The sequence below is a fragment of the Xenia sp. Carnegie-2017 genome, unplaced genomic scaffold (genome assembly GCF_021976095.1).
Source record: "Xenia sp. Carnegie-2017 unplaced genomic scaffold, XeniaSp_v1 HiC_scaffold_25, whole genome shotgun sequence".
In the NCBI taxonomy this organism is placed as follows: domain Eukaryota; kingdom Metazoa; phylum Cnidaria; class Anthozoa; order Malacalcyonacea; family Xeniidae; genus Xenia; species Xenia sp. Carnegie-2017.
In genome coordinates, this window is record NW_025813488.1 from 2421227 (window position 1) to 2442736 (window position 21510).

General features: G+C 35.7%; 3 protein-coding genes and 1 long non-coding RNA gene across 4 annotated transcripts; all 4 read left to right on the forward strand.

Annotated features, from left to right (window-relative positions):
* Positions 1-1140: 1140 nt before the first annotated feature.
* On the forward strand, positions 1141-15800 carry LOC124453443 (fibrillin-1-like). The gene is made up of 28 exons (XM_047004261.1): positions 1141-1345; positions 1444-1566; positions 1661-1792; positions 2610-2744; positions 2829-2951; positions 3320-3457; positions 5713-5836; positions 5934-6115; positions 6206-6334; positions 6434-6556; positions 6651-6782; positions 6961-7095; positions 7179-7301; positions 7795-7935; positions 9815-9943; positions 10045-10170; positions 10266-10400; positions 11191-11322; positions 11407-11529; positions 11912-12052; positions 12244-12331; positions 12577-12726; positions 13538-13725; positions 13827-13955; positions 14156-14287; positions 15116-15244; positions 15342-15450; positions 15534-15800. The coding sequence occupies exons 1-28, from the start codon at positions 1141-1143 to the stop codon at positions 15700-15702; spliced, it is 3825 nt and encodes a 1274-aa protein (XP_046860217.1). The 3' UTR covers positions 15703-15800.
* Positions 15801-15802: 2 nt separating this feature from the next.
* On the forward strand, positions 15803-16947 carry LOC124453444 (intraflagellar transport protein 43 homolog). The gene is made up of 6 exons (XM_047004262.1): positions 15803-15929; positions 16033-16152; positions 16228-16298; positions 16437-16484; positions 16554-16597; positions 16853-16947. Exons 1-6 carry the CDS (start codon positions 15906-15908, stop codon positions 16945-16947), a joined length of 402 nt encoding a protein of 133 aa, XP_046860218.1. The 5' UTR covers positions 15803-15905.
* An 80-nt stretch (positions 16948-17027) lies between these two features.
* LOC124453278 lies at positions 17028-18615 on the forward strand. The gene is made up of 3 exons (XR_006951038.1): positions 17028-17100; positions 18070-18132; positions 18384-18615. It is a non-coding gene; the product is annotated as an uncharacterized LOC124453278 (long non-coding RNA).
* A 534-nt stretch (positions 18616-19149) lies between these two features.
* LOC124453277 (N-alpha-acetyltransferase 20-like) lies at positions 19150-20753 on the forward strand. Its single transcript, XM_047004060.1, is given in 7 exon segments — positions 19150-19205; positions 19302-19326; positions 19539-19629; positions 20162-20297; positions 20372-20478; positions 20481-20520; positions 20583-20753. Coding segments are annotated over 7 exon segments (537 nt in total). The 5' UTR covers positions 19150-19152; the 3' UTR covers positions 20668-20753.
* The last annotated feature ends 757 nt before the right edge of the window (positions 20754-21510 follow it).

Sequence of the window (21510 nt, forward strand, 5' to 3'; positions counted from 1 at the left end):
TGCAGACATGTTTCGGCAAACTTATGCCATCTTCAGTGCAGTTTAATGAATGAATATATGAATGGTGTTAATATATAAAAAAATCTGATACACATGTCTATACACATGTCCTGCATCAGATTTTTTTATTTATTAACTCCATTCAATCCCTGTAGGCTTGGTAGCTCAACAGGTAGAGCGGCGGACTAGTATCCCGAAGGTGCGAGTTTTAATCTCGTCCAAGTCACATGTTTTTCATGTGCATACTAAAAAACCGTGTTAAGATTAATATATTATATATTAACACCATTCATATATTCAGTCATTATACCGTACTGAAGATGGCATAAGTTTGCCGAAACATGACTGCAATAAAAAATTTAAAAAAAAGTTGTCGTTTGCGTTAAATGCATCGTTCATTATTTCGTTCAAATGATGTTGTTTGCTTGAGTAAAGATTTCTAATATACACCAATTTTATTCTAATTACTTCGTTACGCTCCTAAAAAAATTAAATCCTATCTTAATTAAGCAATTAATGCACGTATTATAATCAAGTTTTAAACGAAGTCGTACTTCAAGTGGTGGAGCTCAGCTCATTATATCATGGCCGCAAATAGTGAAATGTTACGTGTTTGTTTTCTCATCGTGTTCTCCTTGTTGCAAGTATCAGGTATAAATATATTTAAAAATATTTTTTATCCACAACAAGCGACACAAACATGAGTGAATGATGGAACTAGGGAAGAATTTCATTGATTTTTTACAGGGTTCTCTTGGCGTAAATGTCCGAGTCGTGATTGGTTGTATTCTGTACTCTTAAGATGTGATAAAACCGGATTCAAATCTGTTCCCACCGATATAGTCCAAGCTCCTTATACAGAGATGTAAGTAAAGTCAAAGTGAATTTTTCTAAAATCGTGTCTGTTTAAAAGGCCTGATGATAGTGTTCGAAGTTTTTAACTTTTTCTTACTTTTAACATAATTCAAGTAAAAGCTTAGGCAAGATAAGGCAAAATTTTTTGCCTGAATTGCTTTCATCGAATTCTCTTTTTCCAGCCGACTTGACAATAATCCATACGTTTGCGATTGTAAAATAAGTTGGTTCCTAAGAAAGCTACGTTTGAAAGATTACACACAGAAAATCGTTGGTCTCAAAACGATGAAATGTGATAAACCTGCAAGACTGCGCGGGCAACTGATCTATAAACTGAAAGAAGACGAAGTTTGTTTTAATAAAACGATATTGAATGAATGCAAACTTCAGATTGATCAATGTCATCACCATGCAGACTGTCACGATCAAAACAAAGGATATAGGTGTTCTTGTCAAACTGGTTTTACCGGAAGTGGATGGAACTGTTCTGGTACTAAAGTAGTTTTGTTATTAGTTTGGGAAACTTTTCTTGAAAACATGTCTCTTTCGCAGCACAAACTTATCATTTATACGATCCTACGTATTCAGATATCGATGAATGTCGACAAACTGGAGTATGTTCGAAAGCAAACACAAAATGTGTGAACACATTGGGAACGTACTTGTGTTACTGTGACAGAGGTTTTATGCTAAAAAATTCAAAATGTGAAGGTATAAGAAAGAGTATATGTATAACAAATTAAGAAGAAGTACTGGATAGTTTGAGTATATTCAAAGTACTTCTCAATTTTAATGTTTTCTTTAGACATAAACGAATGTAGTGAAGGTACAGCGACATGTCCCCATCATGCTATTTGTAAGAACACAAAAGGAAGTTATACTTGCAATTGTAAAAATGGTTATGTTGAAAAAGACAGTAAAAATTGTGTAAAAAAAGGTCAGTATACATCCCTTAACGTTAGATAATCATGACCTTTTAAGTTGACTGCCTTTTTATGAAGACTAACAGTCATGATCAAAGCTCAACAATGAAGATAATATGATGTTTGTTCAAAGATAACAAAGTTTCATTTCTTGAAGTGAATATATAAATCTTTTAAAAGTTACTATACAACGAACAGCATCAATATTACAGTACGTCATGTAATAAATAGCATTAGTACGACGTCGTACAACTAGCTTTCCCCGGACCAGCAAAATTCTTAGTATCGCAAAATTCTTAGTATGAAACCTGGAGTTGCTTCACTCATCAGATTTGGGCTTGGACTCTACAGACTTAATAATTGCCATTCAGATTATTATTTTCGAGTCATACGTATCTTATATTTCATAATCTGTAAAAAGGTGCGTATATATAATCTCAAAAAAACAAACTTGGCATCTATAATCAGGAATCAAATTGTAAAGTTTTTTTATGATAGACTGACCACTGAGTTCTTTCATTCTCTATCAGATTCTAGTGTTTTTTCATGCACATTTCCCTAAAGTTGGGGGTCATCCCTCCCCAAGACCTCCAAATCCATCGCTTTGTGTACCTCAGGGTAGATGATGTGTGTTTGAATACTGCTCTAAATTTAACATTGACTGTTCACCATCTTCATCTTAGTATATTAACGTTTTTGAACGTTCATGGTTGGTCATTGTTAAATCTTAAACTATACTACTAATCCTTATTAGGTTGGTCATTTATTGATGCCTTTACGCAGTCATTATCATTGTTAGACATCTTAACGATTTTTCAATTTTATATACAGAAATCGTGACATGCAGTAGTTCACCTGGCCCATGTGATTTTGTGACGGAGGATTGCATACAAGGACAGTCTTCGGGAAGATATAATTGTCGGTGTAAGAAAGGTTTTATGAGATCAGGAAATGGGGTTTGCAAGGGTATAGTTATAGATTGTTGCTTCTAGGTCTACTCTCATGACTTAGCTCTATATCTATACAGCTTTTTGTGCTTGACTTTAATAGACATCAATGAATGCATGACAAAAAACGATCTATGCAATTCGCTGGCAAAATGCAACAATACAAAGGGATCTTATGAATGCATTTGTCGTCGAGGATACGAAAGACAAGAGGATGTTTGTGCAGGTGGGTAAACAGGTGAAGTCTAACAGTTCTATTTTTCGTTTTTATTGCTATTGTCTTTGGATATCCAAAGTTCTCTGTCGCACTTCAACTTTATCGAGACTTGTGTACTTTCTTTAGAGGCCAACCGATTTTAAATATTAACACTCTTACATTCTGCCTGATAATATGAATCACTTTTGGAAACATCAGAAACATCATCTGAATTATGCCGTGAATAAATGGAGCGTTTTCCTTCTTTAAACTCTGCACGTCTTCGTTTTCTGTTTTCATTGTTTTGTCCTTTTGTGAAAAATGCTCATTTTTTATAATGATTTTCACTTCTTGCTTTCGGCATATTTCGATCTTTCTCTTTCTCTTTCTTATTGTAGACATTGACGAGTGTGCAGCAGGAATGGATAACTGTCACCGTGATGCAGTTTGCATAAATAACATAGGAAGCTACACTTGCATATGCAAGGCAGGATTTCTGCAGTATGAAAATGGAAGACTCTGTCAACAAGAAAAAGGTAATTGTCTCTCTAAATGGAGCGAAAAAAATTTGGTTTGTTGAAAAAGAGCTTCAGATAAGTAAAGCTTCGACATGCAGAGCAAAGCTCCAGCTGCTAATTTTCGTATTTTTACACCGTTAATTTCACAGAGGGTTTTATAACCAATCCAATCATTATCTTACCATGTGTGATGTTTGTTGGAGTTCTTGGTACCTTCACTTGTAGCAAGTCACGCAGGTATAACGAGGGTGTATGTGTAAATTTCCCACAAAGTTGTTTATTTCTCTACATCATGTTGAATGCAATCATGCTAGGCTCATAAATTATACCCACGAGCAAGCGGCCATACATCCGCTATCCTCATCTCAAACTTCTCCACTTTCCCTACTACAAAATCACGGAGAATCCATCTCTAGATAATATCATTTTTCAACACATTCTATAATTCTTCTTTATCGTGAAGGGGAACAAGCAAAACAGAGCAAAGAAGTTTCTTTAATGGCAAACCAAAATACAACTGGTTTTCCAATTTCATGTTTTCTGAAGCTAATATGGACAGTATACCGATGAATGACTCGATGATAAGTGTTTGGTCGGATAGTGACGATGAAAAGTAACTTTCACTGTTAGAAGATGTGATCTTTTTGAAAGAAATATACTTTTTTAGTCTTAAATTGCGCGTTGTGCACGAATAGTCGCCGCACTAGAAACCGAATCATACTCGTATGAGAAGTAGTACTTGCGACAAAAGGCTAACGAGGATGCTCTATGTATACTTTACTGATGAAATTTAGCGAGACTTTCTACTACTGCCAATGCAATCAAGCCCAAGCAAAGAAAAACATTGTCCAAAAATTTATTTCGACTTAAGGTATTTCACAGTATGTAAATCTGAGATAGCAAGATGCGTTACATTAAATTCAAATACAGTGATGGAGATCTTCTTGGGCGAAGGGAGTTGTGTCCGCTTTAATGGAGTGTTCGTTGAACAGAGTTCTCATCACCAGGCCCCTCTACGAGAACCTGCAGTTGAACCAAGTTGAACAGAGAAATCTCATTACCAGGCCCCTCTACGAGGGTTCACACCTGCTGAGAGGTTTGCATAAGCCAGTGTAAACATGAAAAAACTTACTTCATTTATAAAATGACAATAATGCAAAACAGACTAATAAAAAACAAACGTTTTAGTATTCCCCCCCTAACACGTATTCATGATTGATTTTGCAAATTCTTTTTGATTGATTTGATTGGTAGAGCTCAGATCGGTTTTCATAGGCTAAATGCAAACACAGCTATCAAGCAATCTCCGCACGCGTTTTGTTGCGTTTCTTTTATAAATATGAATATTAGACCTTCCCCAACTATCAATATTCTGCCACCTTTGAAACTTAGAAATAACTCATCAGTTTGACAGGAATGACACAATTGAAAAACGTCTTTGCACTGAATCCCAAAGACCTTTGTTTTTTTTCATTGTAAGACAATGTCAATGAAAACTTTGACTTTGGGAAGTAAAATGAATATGAACTTGATGTTTATGCGTTCTTATATCATGCAAGGAAAACAAAAAAATACTTTGAACGCCGACCAACGGTTACTTGCATAATTTTTTTAGCAATATGTTTGTTACTGATTTTATGTCTGTAAAAATTGAAAAATATGAAATATTTGGAAAATTTTGTCCGTTAAACACAAGTTCGTGTCTTAACGCTTTCGGAGTCAGCGTCCGCTTGATAGAGATTTGATCATTAGGAATTACACGAGATTAAATTTTGGTCTTTAAGAAATGTCCGCCAGCAAAGATTTATGATTTACTATTCTAATTACTTGTCACTAATTAACTAATTAACGCACGCAATACAATCAAATTTTAAATGAAGTCGTACTTCAAGTTAAGAGCTTCATTATAGATGTCATGTATTAGACTTGAATTGAATTGAATTGTAATAATAAAGACTTGAATTGTAATAATAAATTGTAGTAATAGTATACTAATTAACTCATTACGTTCCTACGCGACATGACTTTGCTGTTTAATGAACTAATTAATGCACGCAGTACAATCAAATTTTAAATGAAGTCGTACTTCAAGTTGGGAGCTTCGTTATATCATGGTCTCAAATAGCGAGAGGTTATGTGTTTGTTTTGTTGTAATTTTGTCCGTGCTTCAAGTATCAGGTACATTTAGCTGTTTAAGAATATTATTATCAACAACGAACGACACAAATCTGAGTGAATGAAAGAACTAGGAAATTTTCTTTGATTTTTTACAGGGTTTTACATGTTTCCATGGAGAAAATGTCGGAAATTTGCGTTTAATCGTAAAAAGTTGTTTTGTGACAAAATGGGAGCCAAATCTGTTCCGTACCACATATTTGAAGCACCTTATAAAGTGATGTAAGTAAAGTCGAACTGGATTTAAAAAATCGTTACCGCTTTTAAAAGCCTTGTACAGTTTTTGCAGTTCGAACATTTTCGAATTCTCTACGTCTAGTAAACTTGCCAAAAATCCATACGTTTGTGATTGTCAAATAAGTTGGTTCCTAAGAAAGTTGCGTTTGAAAGATTACACGCAGAAAATCATCGATCTCAAAAGGATGAAATGTCATAAACCTAAAAGACTGCGCGGGCGACTGATCTATGAATTGAAGGAATTTGACGTATGTCCCTATAGAGGTACAGAGTATAAAAATAAAGATCAAATTAACAGTATTTCGATGACTTTTAACAACAAATTCCATTTTTTCGATTTATTTTACCGTTAAGTACCAAACAGGAACGAATGCAAACTTCAGATGGATGAATGTCATCAACATGCAGACTGTCACGACCAAAGTGTAGGCTATAAATGTTCTTGTCAAACTGGCTTTACCGGAAATGGATGGAACTGTTCGGGTACTAAAGTAGTTTTGCTATTAGTTTCAGAAACTTTTCCTGAAAACATGTCTCTTTCGCAGCACAAACTTATCATTTATACGATGCCTACGTATTCAGATATCGATGAATGTCGACAAACTGGAATATGTTCGAAAGCAAACACAAAATGTGTGAACACATTGGGAACGTACTTGTGTTACTGTGACAGAGGTTTTATGCTAAAAAATTCAAAGTGTGAAGGTATAAGAAAGAGTATATGTATAACAAATTAAGAAGAAGTACTGGAAAGTTTGAGTATATTCAAAGTACTTCTCCATTTTAATGTTTTCTTTAGACATAAACGAATGTAGTGAAGGTACAGCGACATGTCCACGTCATGCTATTTGTAAGAACACAAAAGGAAGTTATACTTGCACTTGTAAAAATGGTTATGTTGTAAAAGACAGTAAAACTTGTGTGAAAAAAGGTCAGTATACATTCCTTAACCTAAGATAATCATGACCTTTTAAGTTGACTGCCTTTTTATGAAGACTAACAGTCATGATCAAAGCTGGAAAATTAAAGATAATGGTGTTTATTCAAAGATAGCAAAGTTTCATTCTTTGAAGTGAATACAAACCATAATTTTTCAATTTTATCTACAGAAATCGTGACATGCAGAAGTTCGCCTGGCCCATGTGATTTTGTGACGGAGGATTGCATACAAAGACAATCTTTGGAGAAGTATGTTTGTCTGTGTAAGAAAGGTTTTACGAAATCAGGGAACAGACTTTGCACAGGTATAATTATAGATTGTTGCTTCTATATGTTCTATTTTATCGTAGCTCTATGTGTTTACAGCTTTTTATGTTTGCTTATGTAGACATCGATGAATGCATTGCAAATAACGATACATGCAATTCCCTGGCAAAATGCAAGAATACACATGGATCTTACGAATGCATTTGTCCTGAAGGTTATAGAAAAGACGAAAATACTTGTGAAGGTCGGCTTAACATGCTCGATCCACCACTTTTGTTTATCACTTCGATTCCAAAGCTATCCACGTCTAATGATATACAAAAACTACATTTTCTGTCGCACCGCAACTTCATGCAGTATTATTTACTTGATTGAAATGTAACCTATTTTCAAAGATTGAATGAGTGACACACTTTCACTTCACCAGTATGAATTACTTTTGGTCCTTCTTCAGATGGTAATGCTACGGATGTTTTCGATGCAGTCCTATTTCTTGGGTTTTTTTCATCCTTACAACTTTTTGTATCTTCTGCAGTTGAATAGAAACGTGATTTGAAATTTACCATAAATCAATGAAGCGTTTTCCTTCGTTGAATTCTGAACGTCTTTGTTCTATGGCCTGTGTTGTTTTCATTGTTTGTGTCCTTTTGTCAAAAATGTCGCTTTTTCAAAATGGTTTGTACTCCTTGCTTCGAAAAGCTTTCGACATGTCCGGATATTTTTGTATCTTGTTGTAGACATTGACGAGTGTGCAGAAGAATTGGACAACTGTCACCGCGATGCAGTTTGCATCAATAGCATAGGAAGCTACACCTGTATATGCAAGGCAGGATTTCAGCAATTTGAGAATGGAACACTTTGTCTGAAAGGGGAAAAAGGTAAATGGATGGGAAGAAAGTAGTCGAGTTTGTTTAAACGTTTAGCAGAACCAAAGTCCAGCCAATAATTTTCACATTTTTTTGTCATATTATTTTACAGAAGACGAATTCCTTTTCACTGCAACAATAATCTTAGCGTGTCTGATAGTCTTTGAAGTCCTGGGTTCCTTGACTTTAATTAAATTGAGCAGGTAATGAAGGGAGAGGGGGGTCTGTTTTATGTGTAAATTTCCGTTTAGTAAGTTTTCATCTCTACATCGTGCTGACTGCAATCGTGCTTGGTTCATGACACCAATAAACTTTTGACACGACTCCACGTAAAAAAGAGCGTTTAATCAATCAACCGTCCTCTTCTCCAAACTAGACTTTTCCCCGTCAAAAAAAAAAATATACAAACTCCATCCCTGGATAAATCAATCTTTCAACACATTCTTTACATTTTTATCGTGAAGGGGAAGGAACAAAAGAAAGGAAAAAAAGATTGGGTTAATGGCAGGTTGAAATACAACTGGTTTTCCAACTTCATGTTTTCTTAAGCTAATGTGGACAGCATAACGATGAATGATTCAATCATAAGTGCGTATTTGATCGGAAGGGGATAATGAAAAGTATTTTAGACCGTAAGAAGATGTGATTTTGTTCAAAGGAAACATAATCTTAACGCAGATGCTTCGTGTCTTTTTCTTAAATGAAACTTAGCGTGATTTTCTTCTATTATCTACACAATCAATTATAACAAAAACACAAATGTTTGGAAATTCATTTCATTTTAAGGCATACAGTAAGCAATGTCCTCTTAGTACAAATTTCACTGTATTCATGTTCTGTTCAAATCATGCTGTTAGCTAAAGCAGTTAAAGACTTGTAATATACCAATTTTATTCGAATACCCCTTGCACGTTCCTAAGAAACACAATTTCTACTTTAATCAACCAATTACATCACGCAATACAAACAAGTTTCAAATGAAGTCGTTCTTCAACTGATTAAAGAACTTTATTATATCATGATTTCAAATAATCACATGTCGTGGGTTTCCTTTCTCGTAATTTCGTTCGTGTTTCAAGTATCAGGTATATATTATATTAAAGAATATTTTTAATCGAAAATGTACGACACTGAAACGAGCAAAGAAACTAAAAGTAAAACTCGTTGATTTTTAAAAGGGAATTCCGGAAATGCCATAAGTTGGCGCTTTGGTAAGTGTTTGGTGAGACGAAATCGTTATCGATGGATGAGTTGCAGCAAAAAAAATCTTCCTCTTGTACCCCACGATGTGTTTCAATCACCTTATAGATTGCTGTAAGTATTAAATCGAACTTAATACCTCATGTTACTAACTCTTATGCCCTAGTCATTTTCGGGAGTTTTGAGATTAAGAGAAAAGAATTGATATAATTTTAAAAACAGTCAAACTTTTTATTTAAGATCGTATATGCTGAACATTTATTGAGAGACGTTTTAAGATCCTTCATGATCGTTCTTTAAACTTGTTTGAATTCAAACAAAGTTCATATAACATGGTTTCGGGCTTTTCGGCATGATACAGCAGAATTATATGAATGCTGACACGTTTTTCATTTCATTTATCAAATCTTTTATTTCCTTTATCGATTTCAAGTAAGCTTGCCAACAATCCATACGTTTGCAATTGTTCAATGCATTGGTTCATCAGAAAGTTACGATTGAAAGATTACACACAGAAAATTATCGACCTCAAAAAGATGAAATGTCATGCACCTGCAAAAATGCGCGGAAAACTGATTTATAAACTGAAGGAAGCTGACGTCTGCCCCGAGCAAAGTACAAACTGTTATAATAAATCTTTCACACTTCAAATGCAACGATTTCAATCTTTTTGATTTTTTTATAACTTTAGCAATAGGTACAAACGAATGCAAACTTCAAATTGATGAATGTCATCAGCATGCAGACTGTCACGACCTATATGTAGGCTATAGATGTGTTTGTCGAAGAGGTTTTACTGGGGATGGATGGAACTGCTCAGGTACTTATGTAGTATGGGCTCTAGTTTGGTACACTATTAACTAGAAGATGCCTCTTTGGTTGTACAAACTTAACAGTAACTTAAATTGTCTATTTATTGAGATATCGATGAATGTCAAGAAGATGATGTATGTCAGAATGATTTGAGAAAATGCGAGAACATATTGGCAATGTACGCTTGTCCCTGCGATAGAGGTTATAAAGAAGGAGGTTCAGGGTTATGTACAGGTAGATGTAACGAAGAATAAACGAGTTAAATTAGATAGAAGTGCCTGAAAGTTTGCAGATATGCAAAAGACGTTTCTATTTGATGTTTTCTATAGACATAGACGAGTGTTCTGAATTCACAGCGACGTGTCCGCGTCATGCTATTTGTAAGAATAACATAGGGAGTTATACTTGCACTTGTAAAAATGGTTATGTGAAAAACGACGAAGGCAATATCTGTACGAAAAAACGTATGTAAATTTCCCAGCTAGCGTAAGATAATCATGATCTTTAAAGTTGACTGGATAACAGTTGCACGAAACCTGGATAGGATTTTTTTTGTATTGACAGAAGCCATGATTTAAGATGCCAATTCGGACAACATAATGTTTGCATCGTTACTTTGAAGAAAATACAACAAATCCGCAAATCTAAATAATCCTCAACACCACTTTCATTTCCACTTTCACGTCTTTCTTTTTACACTTGCTCGTCACGCTCATTTGCCTCAAAATCCGTATTAAGAAAAAGACAACCTAATTGAATGCAATCAACTCCATTAAATTCAACTTTAAGATCAATTCATTGGTCGGGTGCGTCTTTTATAGATTCTTCTACGCTTGCTTTTAAAAGTTACTTTGCCACAGCTAGAAGTAGGACTATTCAGATTTCATGCCACCCTCCCCACAGCCAAGCCAAAGTGATAGCCTCGTTTTTATAAAACTTGGAATCTCTTTAGCTGTCATAATGGAGCTGGGCTCGACAGATTTAGGAATTGAGAATCAGCACATTGAAGCGGATTTAAGTTTTTTTAAATCTAAGCTTTCCGTTAGATTTCAGATTCAAAATGTCCTTTTTTAAATATTGCATTTCATTTTCTGTCCATGGTATATCGAGCTTTATTACTGGAATTTTCGAACCTCGATTACATTGTGGTCATTCTAAGCTCTTAAAGTGGATCTAAGCTATACTAGTTCATAGATGTCTGAACACTTTCATCATCTTTGTTAAAAATCTAAACAATATCTAAATGTTTTACAGCAAAGACATGCAGAAGTTCACCTGGCCTATGTAATTTTGTGACGGAGGATTGCATACAAGGACAATCTTTGGGAAAGTATGTTTGTCGCTGTAAGAAAGGTTTCACAAGATCAGACAACGGAGTTTGCACAGGTATAATTACAAATTGTTGCTTCTAGGTCTTCTCCCATAACTTAGCTCCAAATTCATACAGCTTTTTGTGCTTGTCTTCAATAGACATCGATGAATGCATTTCAAACAATAATCCATGCGACTCGCTGGCAGAATGCAAGAATACACAGGGATCTTATGAATGCATCTGTCCTCAAGGATACGAAACGCAAAATAATCATTGCGAAGGTCAGTGTGATTTTTAACACTTCTTTTTTGTTTTAATCGTCAAGCTTGAAAGACGAACAATTTTCAAAACTTAAACGGACGACACTGTAGCTGTTGAACAGATTGAATCACTTTTGGTGCCTTAGAGTACAGCAATAAAACAACGAGTGCTTCGGATACGTACTAACCTTTTATCTTTTGTCTTTACAACTTTTTCGGTCCACTTAAACAAACAGTAACATAATTTGAAGTACGCTGTAAGTCAATGAAGCATTCTCTTTCATTGAATTCTGAGCGTATTTACTCATTTTTGTGAAAACATTTCTCCTGCTGTTCTAACGATTTACACTCCTTGCCTCTGAGAAATTTTGATATGACTGAATCTTTTTCTTTCTTGTTGTAGACATTGACGAGTGTGCAGCAGGAATGGACAACTGTCATCGCGATGCAGTTTGCATCAATAACATAGGAAGTTTCTCCTGTCTGTGCAAGGCAGGATTTCTTCACTATAAGAATGGAAGACTTTGTCTTAAAGAGCAGCAAGGTAGATACTTTCTTCTGTCTTTTCAGTTTACTCCATCTTTGCTCAAATTGTTTGAAGCACGGATTTTGACGACATTGTAATTATTGCAAGAATGAGCATTGGACATTTTTTTGAAGATGTTAGAGCGATGTTACAACTGGGTTTATTAAAAAGGGCTTTAGCTACTCATTTCTTCTCTTTTTATATTACAGAGAATTCCAGCACCTTAGCAATGATTATTTTAGCCTGCATGATGTTCGCAGGACTTCTGGGTACAATCATTTTATTCAACCTGTGCAGGTAATGAAGGCTGGAGTGCGCAGTGTACATGTGGGAATTTCCCATAAAGATTTTCTGATCGCTTTATAATGATTCCTGACTTTCTGCTGCCCGCAAATTTCAAGAACAACGACACATACAAAACTTTGGGCATACATGCGCACTCCCTACCACAGACTAGTCTTTTTCCCTCCTTAAAATCAAGCGTAATTCATTTAATGGGCCTATTCGTTTTCAAAATTCAATTATTTTTTTTTGTCTTGAAGTGAAAAAACAGAAACAAAGCAGACAAGAGTGAGTAAGGTCAAATCAAGATTCAACTGGCTTTCCCACTTCATGTTCCCTCAAACTAATGTAAACAGCATACCAACCAATGACTCGATGATGAGCGTTTGGTCAGAGAGTGACGACGAGAAGTAATTTTTACTGTAAGAAAGTGCAATTTTGTTCAAAGAAATTAATAAATACTTAAATTAATGCCAATGCTCAATTTCCATTTTGCTGATGAATTTCATTACACTAGCATAAATAGCGAAAAATTTTAGTAAAGTATTTCACAGTTGGTAAAGCTGAGATTGGCAGATGGGCTATACTTATTAATAAAGTCCAAGTTGTATTTAAACTACACATGTTTTGTCCAGATGATGTGACAATCAACGTAAAAACTATTTTAATTGCCTCTAATTATCTCTAATTAACTAATCAAGGCGCGTATCACAATAAAGCTTTTAATAACATTTCGTACCGTCAAGTAAAGGATTTCATTCATGTGATCGTCTAATTCTGTGGAATGTCATGTGTTTTTTGGCTTATAATTTTCTTCGCGTTGCATGCAACAGGTGAATACAATCATATGAATACTTTTCATTGAAAGTGCACGACAATGAAGTGTGCAAAGGAAACTGAGAGGATATTGCATTGTGTTGATTTTAACAGGAGTCTTATCTGGTAAGATCAGCTGGCGTAACAGATGTACGGAACTAGTACCAAATCTAGTGACCTGCGAGAACAGAGGCCTCACTAGTATTCCGTATGATCTGTTCGAACCACCCAACGAAAATCTATTGTAAGTTTGTAGTCAAATTTTAAGCTATCTTTTCAGATTTCCTAGGCGATTTAGGAGTCTTCAACATGGGTTTGAACAATATCAAAGTGAAAACGTGGCTGTTATGCCAGGAATGAATGAAGTGAACATACGATTTTATTTCAATTGTATATTTTTTTCAGTGTTCTTTCGACTAATCCTTACAACTGCAACTGCAAAATGCATTGGTTCATTACCGAAGTTCGTTTAAACTATACTAAAGTAAAAGAGAAAGTAGGGTATCTCAAAGATATGAGATGCGATAAGCCTGCAAGATTGCATAGAAAACGTATTTATAAACTGAATGTTAGCGACGTTTGTCCTAATGGAGGTGAGGACCTGAATCGATTGACATTGAACTGAGTGCTGTGTTAACTGTTAAGTTCCAGTTAACCACAACGGTTCATTTCAAATATTCCTTCTTCACTTTAGTACCAAATAGAGACGAATGCAAACTTCAGCTTCACGAATGTCATCAGCATGCGGACTGTCGTGACCTACCGAGAAGTTATAGCTGTTCTTGCAGACCTGGTTTTACGGGAAACGGAAAGAGCTGTTCTGGTAATGAAGCGTTGTGGGTTCTAGTTTGATATCTCTTACATAATGCAAAATTTGCGGTTTTAAGAATCATCCATACTGTCGAATGAATACCACAATATGAACGTAATCTTATTATTGTGATAGAGTCTTCACACAAGCTAAAGTACTTCGATGAAGTTTGAGAAATTGCAACACGCCTCTCGATTCCATGTTTTCTTTAGACATAGACGAGTGTAGTGAAGGTACAGCAACATGTCCTCGTCTCACCGTTTGTAATAACACTGAAGGTGGCTACAACTGTACTTGCAAAGCTGGATATGTTAAAGACGACACTGAACATTGTGTGAAAAAAGGTCAGTTGACTTTATGAAACCCCAAATTTTAGGTGGTTCTAGAAGGAGCATGTTTTGCGTTCATAATTTACTGCGTTTTGCAATGGATTTCTCACTCCATTTTCCGAAACTGCAAATCTTGGATCCGGAAATCCGAAGTTTGTAGATGGTTTATTTCGGGATCATTTTGTGGAGAGGAACAAACTCTGTTAGCGTAAGATCTTAAAGTGTAAGGCTATAGCTACTATTAAAGTGAACTAAGTTTGTAAATGTAGATCGCCCAGGTTGGTATAATCCCGAGAAGGACTGTTTTGTTGTTGTTGACTGACGTTTCGACAACCTTAGCGGTAGTAACCTTAGCCTTATCTTCAGAGTCAAAAAAATTTTTTTATACCAACCTGGACAATCTACATTGACAAACATGTAACGATGCTCCCGGGTTCAAACCATTTACCTTAAAGTGAACTAAGCTTGGATGATCGATAGCTGTTTAAAATCAGTGTAGATCGTCAAGGTTGGTAGAGTCATGAGAAAGACTGCTGATTTTGATGTAGACTAACGTTTTGACAACCTTAGGCATTGGCGATAGTCATCTTCAGAGTCAAGATGACTGTCGCTAACTGTGTCTTCCGCTAAGATTGTCGAAACGTCAGGCAATATTACGCAACACCAATACCAACAACAATTTTCAATAACTGAAATCTCTCAACCACATAACCGTTTTGATCTTATCAACGTTGAAGTTTGTAAGATCGTTTCCAATACGGACTAGCTTAAATAATCAGAATAGGTAAGAAAAGAACAATTTATACAATCTTCAAACCTAAACGATTCTCTAATGATAAACAGAAATGTGCAGCGGCCTGTCCAACCCGTGTGATCGTGAGACAGAGGAGTGCTTTGAAGGAGAGTCTTTGGGAAACTACGTTTGTCGTTGTAAGGAGGGCTTTAAATTAACAAATAACGGACTTTGTGAAGGTAGACTAGATTCTAGGCTGTCTTTCCTATATTTCATTTGCCTTTTAGATTATAAATCTGTCTTTCGCTGCATGTTTTTCATTATTTTTTTGTTTAGCAGAAGAGTCAAAGCTTGAAGACACACCTATCATTATGTACATCGTCGCTGTGTGCGTCTTGATCATTTTGATCCTGGCGATGATCATTATAATCATATGTCTGATTGGGTAATGCTAAAAATGATAAGTTTTTTCAATGCTTGATCTACCCTTCTTTTTTGAAGTCATAAAATTCTACTTTTTGATTGTAGAGTGAAAATGAAAAGAAAGAAGAAAGGTTCCAACAATAATGACAACTCGGGGGAGTCTGACTCGTGGTTTTCCTATCTAACGTTCCCCGAAGCTGACATAGATCAAATTCGAAACCACGATTACGAGTCTATAACGACTTTGTATCCAATAAGTGACGATGAGCGATAATTTTCACTGTAATAAGTCTTAATTTTGTGTAAAGGATGAAGGGATTTCAATTCACAATGTCAAATAAAAATTGTCCATTTCGGTGATGGAATCCAGTATGACGTCCATCTTGTTTGTTATTACTTCTGTTGTGTTGTCTTGGCATTGATAATTTCGAAAATGATTTGAAATTCCTGTTATTTTTGTGATAAAAATCTCTTGGAATGGACGAATTTTCCACTGCACGGGTACGTAAGCGATCGCCATGCTGATCTATTTCATTTTCACAATCGAAAGGCGCAATGTTAGGTAAAACACTAAATGTCCATGCGAAATATTTTTCATCAACAGACGGCAAAGAAGGGAAGACGAGCTGCAAATATACGGACAGATAGCGAGCTAGATGGCAAAGACAACAGCTTGAATGAGCAAACGCCAGAAGACGTTTCCGTCGGTACTATTTCAGGACAGGTTGAAAGCCCAATGAACGAATCATTGACCGTTCTCTACCATTCAAGTCACTACTGAACAACTGGTGTTATTTAGATTGGCGAGAGACCTTCTGTCACAATGAAAGGTGGATGGGCTAGTATGAGTCCCAAAGATAAACGAAAAAAGTATTGAACTACATTTATTTCTCAATGTATACCTTTGTGGGAAACTTTACTTTATGCCTTTTCAATTTTTTGCCGAGTATGTAGGCAAAATGATTGTTTTAATGATTGTTTTACATTCAAATTGTTTTATCGTTGTAGTGCTGTAAGAAAGAAATCCAGCAACACCGATGTTACGAGTATGGATGAGTAAGTTGTTGATGTAGTTAGGTGGTTGAAAAAGTAATAAATTTGTGTTGATGTTATGTCTTGTTTCAGCGAGCGACTAAAAACTGATCACCATGTTGATGAAGGAATTGATGGTAATGCCAATTTGTTGATTATGAAGAATGATTTCAAGACAAGAGAGGGTCGGCATTGCAGGGGTTCACATATGTGTCATACATACTACAATATTTTGTTTGCTTAAAATGGATGTGTCGTTACATTTAACAGGGGGGGGGGGTTTGCCTTTCTTGCAAAAATAGAGCTAACCCCCCTGTTTTTGATGCCCTTGTGGTTAAAACAGTATGCATACAGTTATTTTATTGTGTTGAACTAATGACATTTCTTTTCAGAAATTCCAGTCTTACCTGATCTTGATGACTTCCAAGAGGAAGATCTAGCCAGTAAAATTGCTGCCCCACCAAGGTTTTCCGTGTTTGTCAACTGATGATTGTGCCCTAGATAGGCAAACAAACAGGAAATTACGTTGTGACAATGTCTATGTCAAATTTTCTTTCTCTTGTAGCGTCAAGTAAATCGTGTGGCAACATATAAAGAACTTGACAGTGATCTTCAAAAGCATTCATACCTCATGACCTTGGTAGGTGGGAAAAGAAGATCTCCTTCAGAAAATTTACCATACACCTCAAACACATTATATTGCAGGGCGCGGGCAAATCTACTGGCATGTGACTTCTGACATCAAACATTTTGACCAAGGATGAAATTTTGATTCTTGTAGACAATGTAGGACATGCCAGTACAGTGTAAACTGCACTTAAGGGCTATTTCTGCAAGTTTTCATTTGCTAAAACATGTTGTTACAGTGAATAGCGCCGCTACATAGCATCAAACTGATTACGTAGTAGAAAGTCTATCAAATTTAGATGTTTGTAGATGTAGATCGTCCAGGCCAGTAGTGTCATGAGAAGGACTGTTGGTGTTGACGTTGAAAGACGTTTAGACAACCTTAGCGATAGTCATCGAACCAGGACTATTTACATCTAAAAACATATAACGATACTCTCGGGTGCAAACCATTCACTTTATTAAGGTACATTTGTTTGTACTTCGACGAAGCGAAATATTAACTGACGCAGCTAGTTTTCTTTCGGCGGTACCTTGGAAGAATCTCACTAGGCGTATTCCTCATTTCAATTTCTCCCGGAGCTAGCCGTCCAGTATATATTCAGTTCAATTCACCATATTCTGGAAGTTTTCAGATGATCTATAATTGGTCCAGTTGACTATGGATGAGCACCTGCAAAAGCATGTTATTCGTTAGAAATACAAGCCCTGTTTTTTCTTCATAGATTTTGAATTACAATATGAGAACTATAGCTCAGCCTATTCAAAAATATTTACTGTCGCGCAACAGAGATTATTCTCTTCTGAAATTGAGGAATACCTGGGGGTCGTTTTGTATTCATGCTCGACGTCAAGTCCTCAAATTTTGCAAATTACTAATCAGGCTAAACAGCTTTTTGAAGGAAATCTTGACGAGTTAAAGTTCCACAATCTTGTGTTTGTCATTGTCCCATAATTTCTTACTCCGTTACTTTTTATCTAGGATAATGAAATCGACCTGAAGTTATTGGGAAAAGTTCTCGCTCCCGAATCAACAGTTTTAGAAGTAAGTCATTTTAGTCATGGCTAAAGCAGCGCGTTAGCCATTCCCGCAAGTTTGATCTTGCTGTTTAAACATTTCGGTGTTCATCGGCAATAATGCTCACGATATTAAATATGCACAGCATGACAGACCTTGCAGGCTGGCTTGAGGCATGAAGAATCAATTAAAATCACGTGACCCAAACACGTCATTTCTACATTTCTCGTTTCTGCGCTTGTTTCCATCACGTCATTATCTCGCATTCTCATTTCTAGGAAGACAGAGCGTGGGACTGGGACCGACTCTTCACGGAAGTTTCATCTGAATTACAAACCGAATGGGAGATGAACAGGAAAAACGAGGAAAATGTCGAATAAAGTTGTAAATATGTGTTTATAAAGTGCGATTGTTTAAAGTTATATTATTGGTGGTTAAGTGTAAAAGTCTTACTCATATTGTTAAATAATTTAAACAAGTTACATTACAAAGTTCCTACATCCTCTTTTATCTCTTTTTTTAAGATTTCTTCCTTTATCGTGCTTCCGACATCTTCGTTTCCAATGGTTATTTTTAACCGAATTTTCCTCCCTCGGTCACTGCAAACCCCCAACGCTTTGGGCACTTCAAAATCTTTTGTTTCCTAACGATTTTTCTTTTCAAAAATTTACATTTCTTTTCTAACTTCCATTGACTTCAATTCATTCTTTCATATCCACCATCCTGAATTTTTGGCAAATGCGCTATTTTTATTGGCTGAAATTATCCTGTCAGTTATTAGCTTGGAACGCTTGGAGATTTTACGGGATTACTACACCGTGTTTCCTTTCTTATCCCAACCAGTACACTTTATCCTATTGAGCCCCCTGACTATTCATATAAAATCCAATATGGTGGATTGGTAGAAGAATTATGAAATGAGATGATATTTTTTGTTGAGAAATTTCAGGATTTCTTCTTCGTCAACTCTGTCAAACCTACAAAGAAACATTCATTTATCTTTCGAGTGAAATCCTGTTATTTTCTTCAAGTCTTTTGATCTAAAGAATGGTGACTATTCGTCCATTCAAGTGTGACGATCTATTTCATTTTGCAAATGTGTAAGTGTAATAAGTCTAAAAGTAAGATTGAATTGTGCGTGAACGATGTGCATCTGCTTTGAATTTTGATTATTATATTTGACTTTACGTTTTTAGCAACTTGGATCCTCTTACCGAAACTGTATCTTAAATCATAAATGATATTCACAGTAGAATAGGCTGATGGTGGCAAGCTAACAGTCTCGTTTATTGCCATTCTGTGTATTATTAACCATATTTGAAGGGAAACTAGTCATCATAGGGGCCGTTTTTGTAAATGTTTGTAGCTGCATCATTCTCAGTGGCTGTTTATGTTAATGTTGTCCAGCTCTCCTTGACTTCTTTCGTGCAAAGTATGGCATTCAGTTCTATTTGCAATATTTATCGCGATGGCCTGAATATTTTCAAGTTGCAGAATCTCCAGATGGACAAATAATGGGTTATAGTGAGTATATGTGCTTACACTAATGCACTTATAGAATATTTCTGAAAGAACCTGTCGCCCTCCCCTCTGACATATTAGTTACCAATTATATAAAAGTTTCACAGCCTGCATTGTAAACTATTAGTCTGATGATGTCTTTGGAGAAAAGACGAAATATTACACCATCTTTTGTTTTAAAACTCTTGTATGATCTTGAATATCAAGAAAACGAGATGTCTGTTTTCGGAATTTGTTTTGTTTTGTTTTACTTAAAATTGTCTGCTTGTCCTGGTTATTAGTTACCTAATGGGCCAAAGGACATTAATTTTGTGGTTCTTGTATGATTTAGGTTATCAAGTTCTAAAGCTATCCGTAGAAAACTTCTAAATCTCTCGTTGTATTTGGACAGCACTATATACCATGTAGACATGTATGATATTAGGAGGGGGATTTAAGTTTTGAGGAGAAAGGAGAGGGCAGCCCTAACTTTACGATCATACTAAGAAAGGGTATTATCAATGGAGAAGTGTTCCTCATGATGTATATGTTTTAGTAATGGGGAAGGCTGAGGGCAGTGTTGAACGAGAACAGTGGCATGGACATGTGACCGCAGTGACTGTGGCTCCAGAATTCAGGAAGTTAGGAATTGCTCGGACTCTGATGACAGGTCTTGAGGATATCTCGGAGAGGTAAGCAAGATAAGACTCGATGAATGATTTTTTGAATTTTTTTGATGTCGATGAAATTCACTTTTCTATTGAAGGAAAAATTGTTTCTTTGTTGATCTCTTTGTACGTGTTTCCAATGATGTTGCTGTGAATATGTACAAGCGTCTTGGCTATTCCATCTACCGAAGGGTGCTGGGTTATTATTCGGTGATCCAGATGAAGATGCCTTTGGTAAGAGTGGAAAGTTCTTGCATGCATTGCTTAATAATTGTCATATTACAGACTAAAATTTTTATGTCATTATAGACATGAGAAAGCATTATCTCGAGATCATGAAAAAAAGTCCATAATCCCGTTGAAACATCCTGTGAGACCAGAAGATGTAGAGTAGCTTCACGGGACAGGACATTCAATCAATGTATGTGCTACATGAAGTTAATGACGCATTGCAAAAAATAATAAATTTATTTTTGCTGACACTGCCATATTTTATCATTTGGCATACTTCAAATAGTACCGAATATTGTTTGCATCTGATGGGAAAATTGGTAGCATCCCACAATTTCGCGAAATTTCACGCCTGTTGCACGAAGGTATGATTTTCGTTATCCATTGGATGGTGAATTTTTCGAACGTTTAAAAAATCTCTCAAAATGGAAAAATATACGATTTGACTTCTAGCAATCATTGAATCAAAACATTGCTTATAAGATTACAAAATTTCTTTGTCGTAAGAAAAATACAAACACCTTTTTTTACAAGTTTGAAAATTTTACTTTCCAATGGATAACGCTATCCTGGCTTCGTGCAACCTGTCTAGTATTTCATTCATGCTTTGACTTGATGTATAGTTTACTCGTTTTCCTTCGTGAGTGTTGCACAGCACGCATGGCGCAATTGTTTCCTGCCGAAGTAAAAGATCTTGTGCAACAGGTGTGAAATTTCTATTTAACATCGAAGTTTGCATGCTTTCTTCTGGAGCTGTTGAAGTTTGCATGCTTTCTTCTGGAGCTGTTGAAGTATTTTGTGATTTGTAAACTTGAGAAGCCTTGTCGCTGTACAACAAAATAAAACTTGATTTCATGATCTGAAAATTAGAAAAAGAATGACCATGGTTTCTCTTATTTACTTTTCACAAGTACTTGAATAGTTCCATTCCTGGGAATGCCAACATTGATGTCAATCAGAAAGTTTATTTCAGTTTTGGGCAATCTTTTATGACAGAATTAAAATT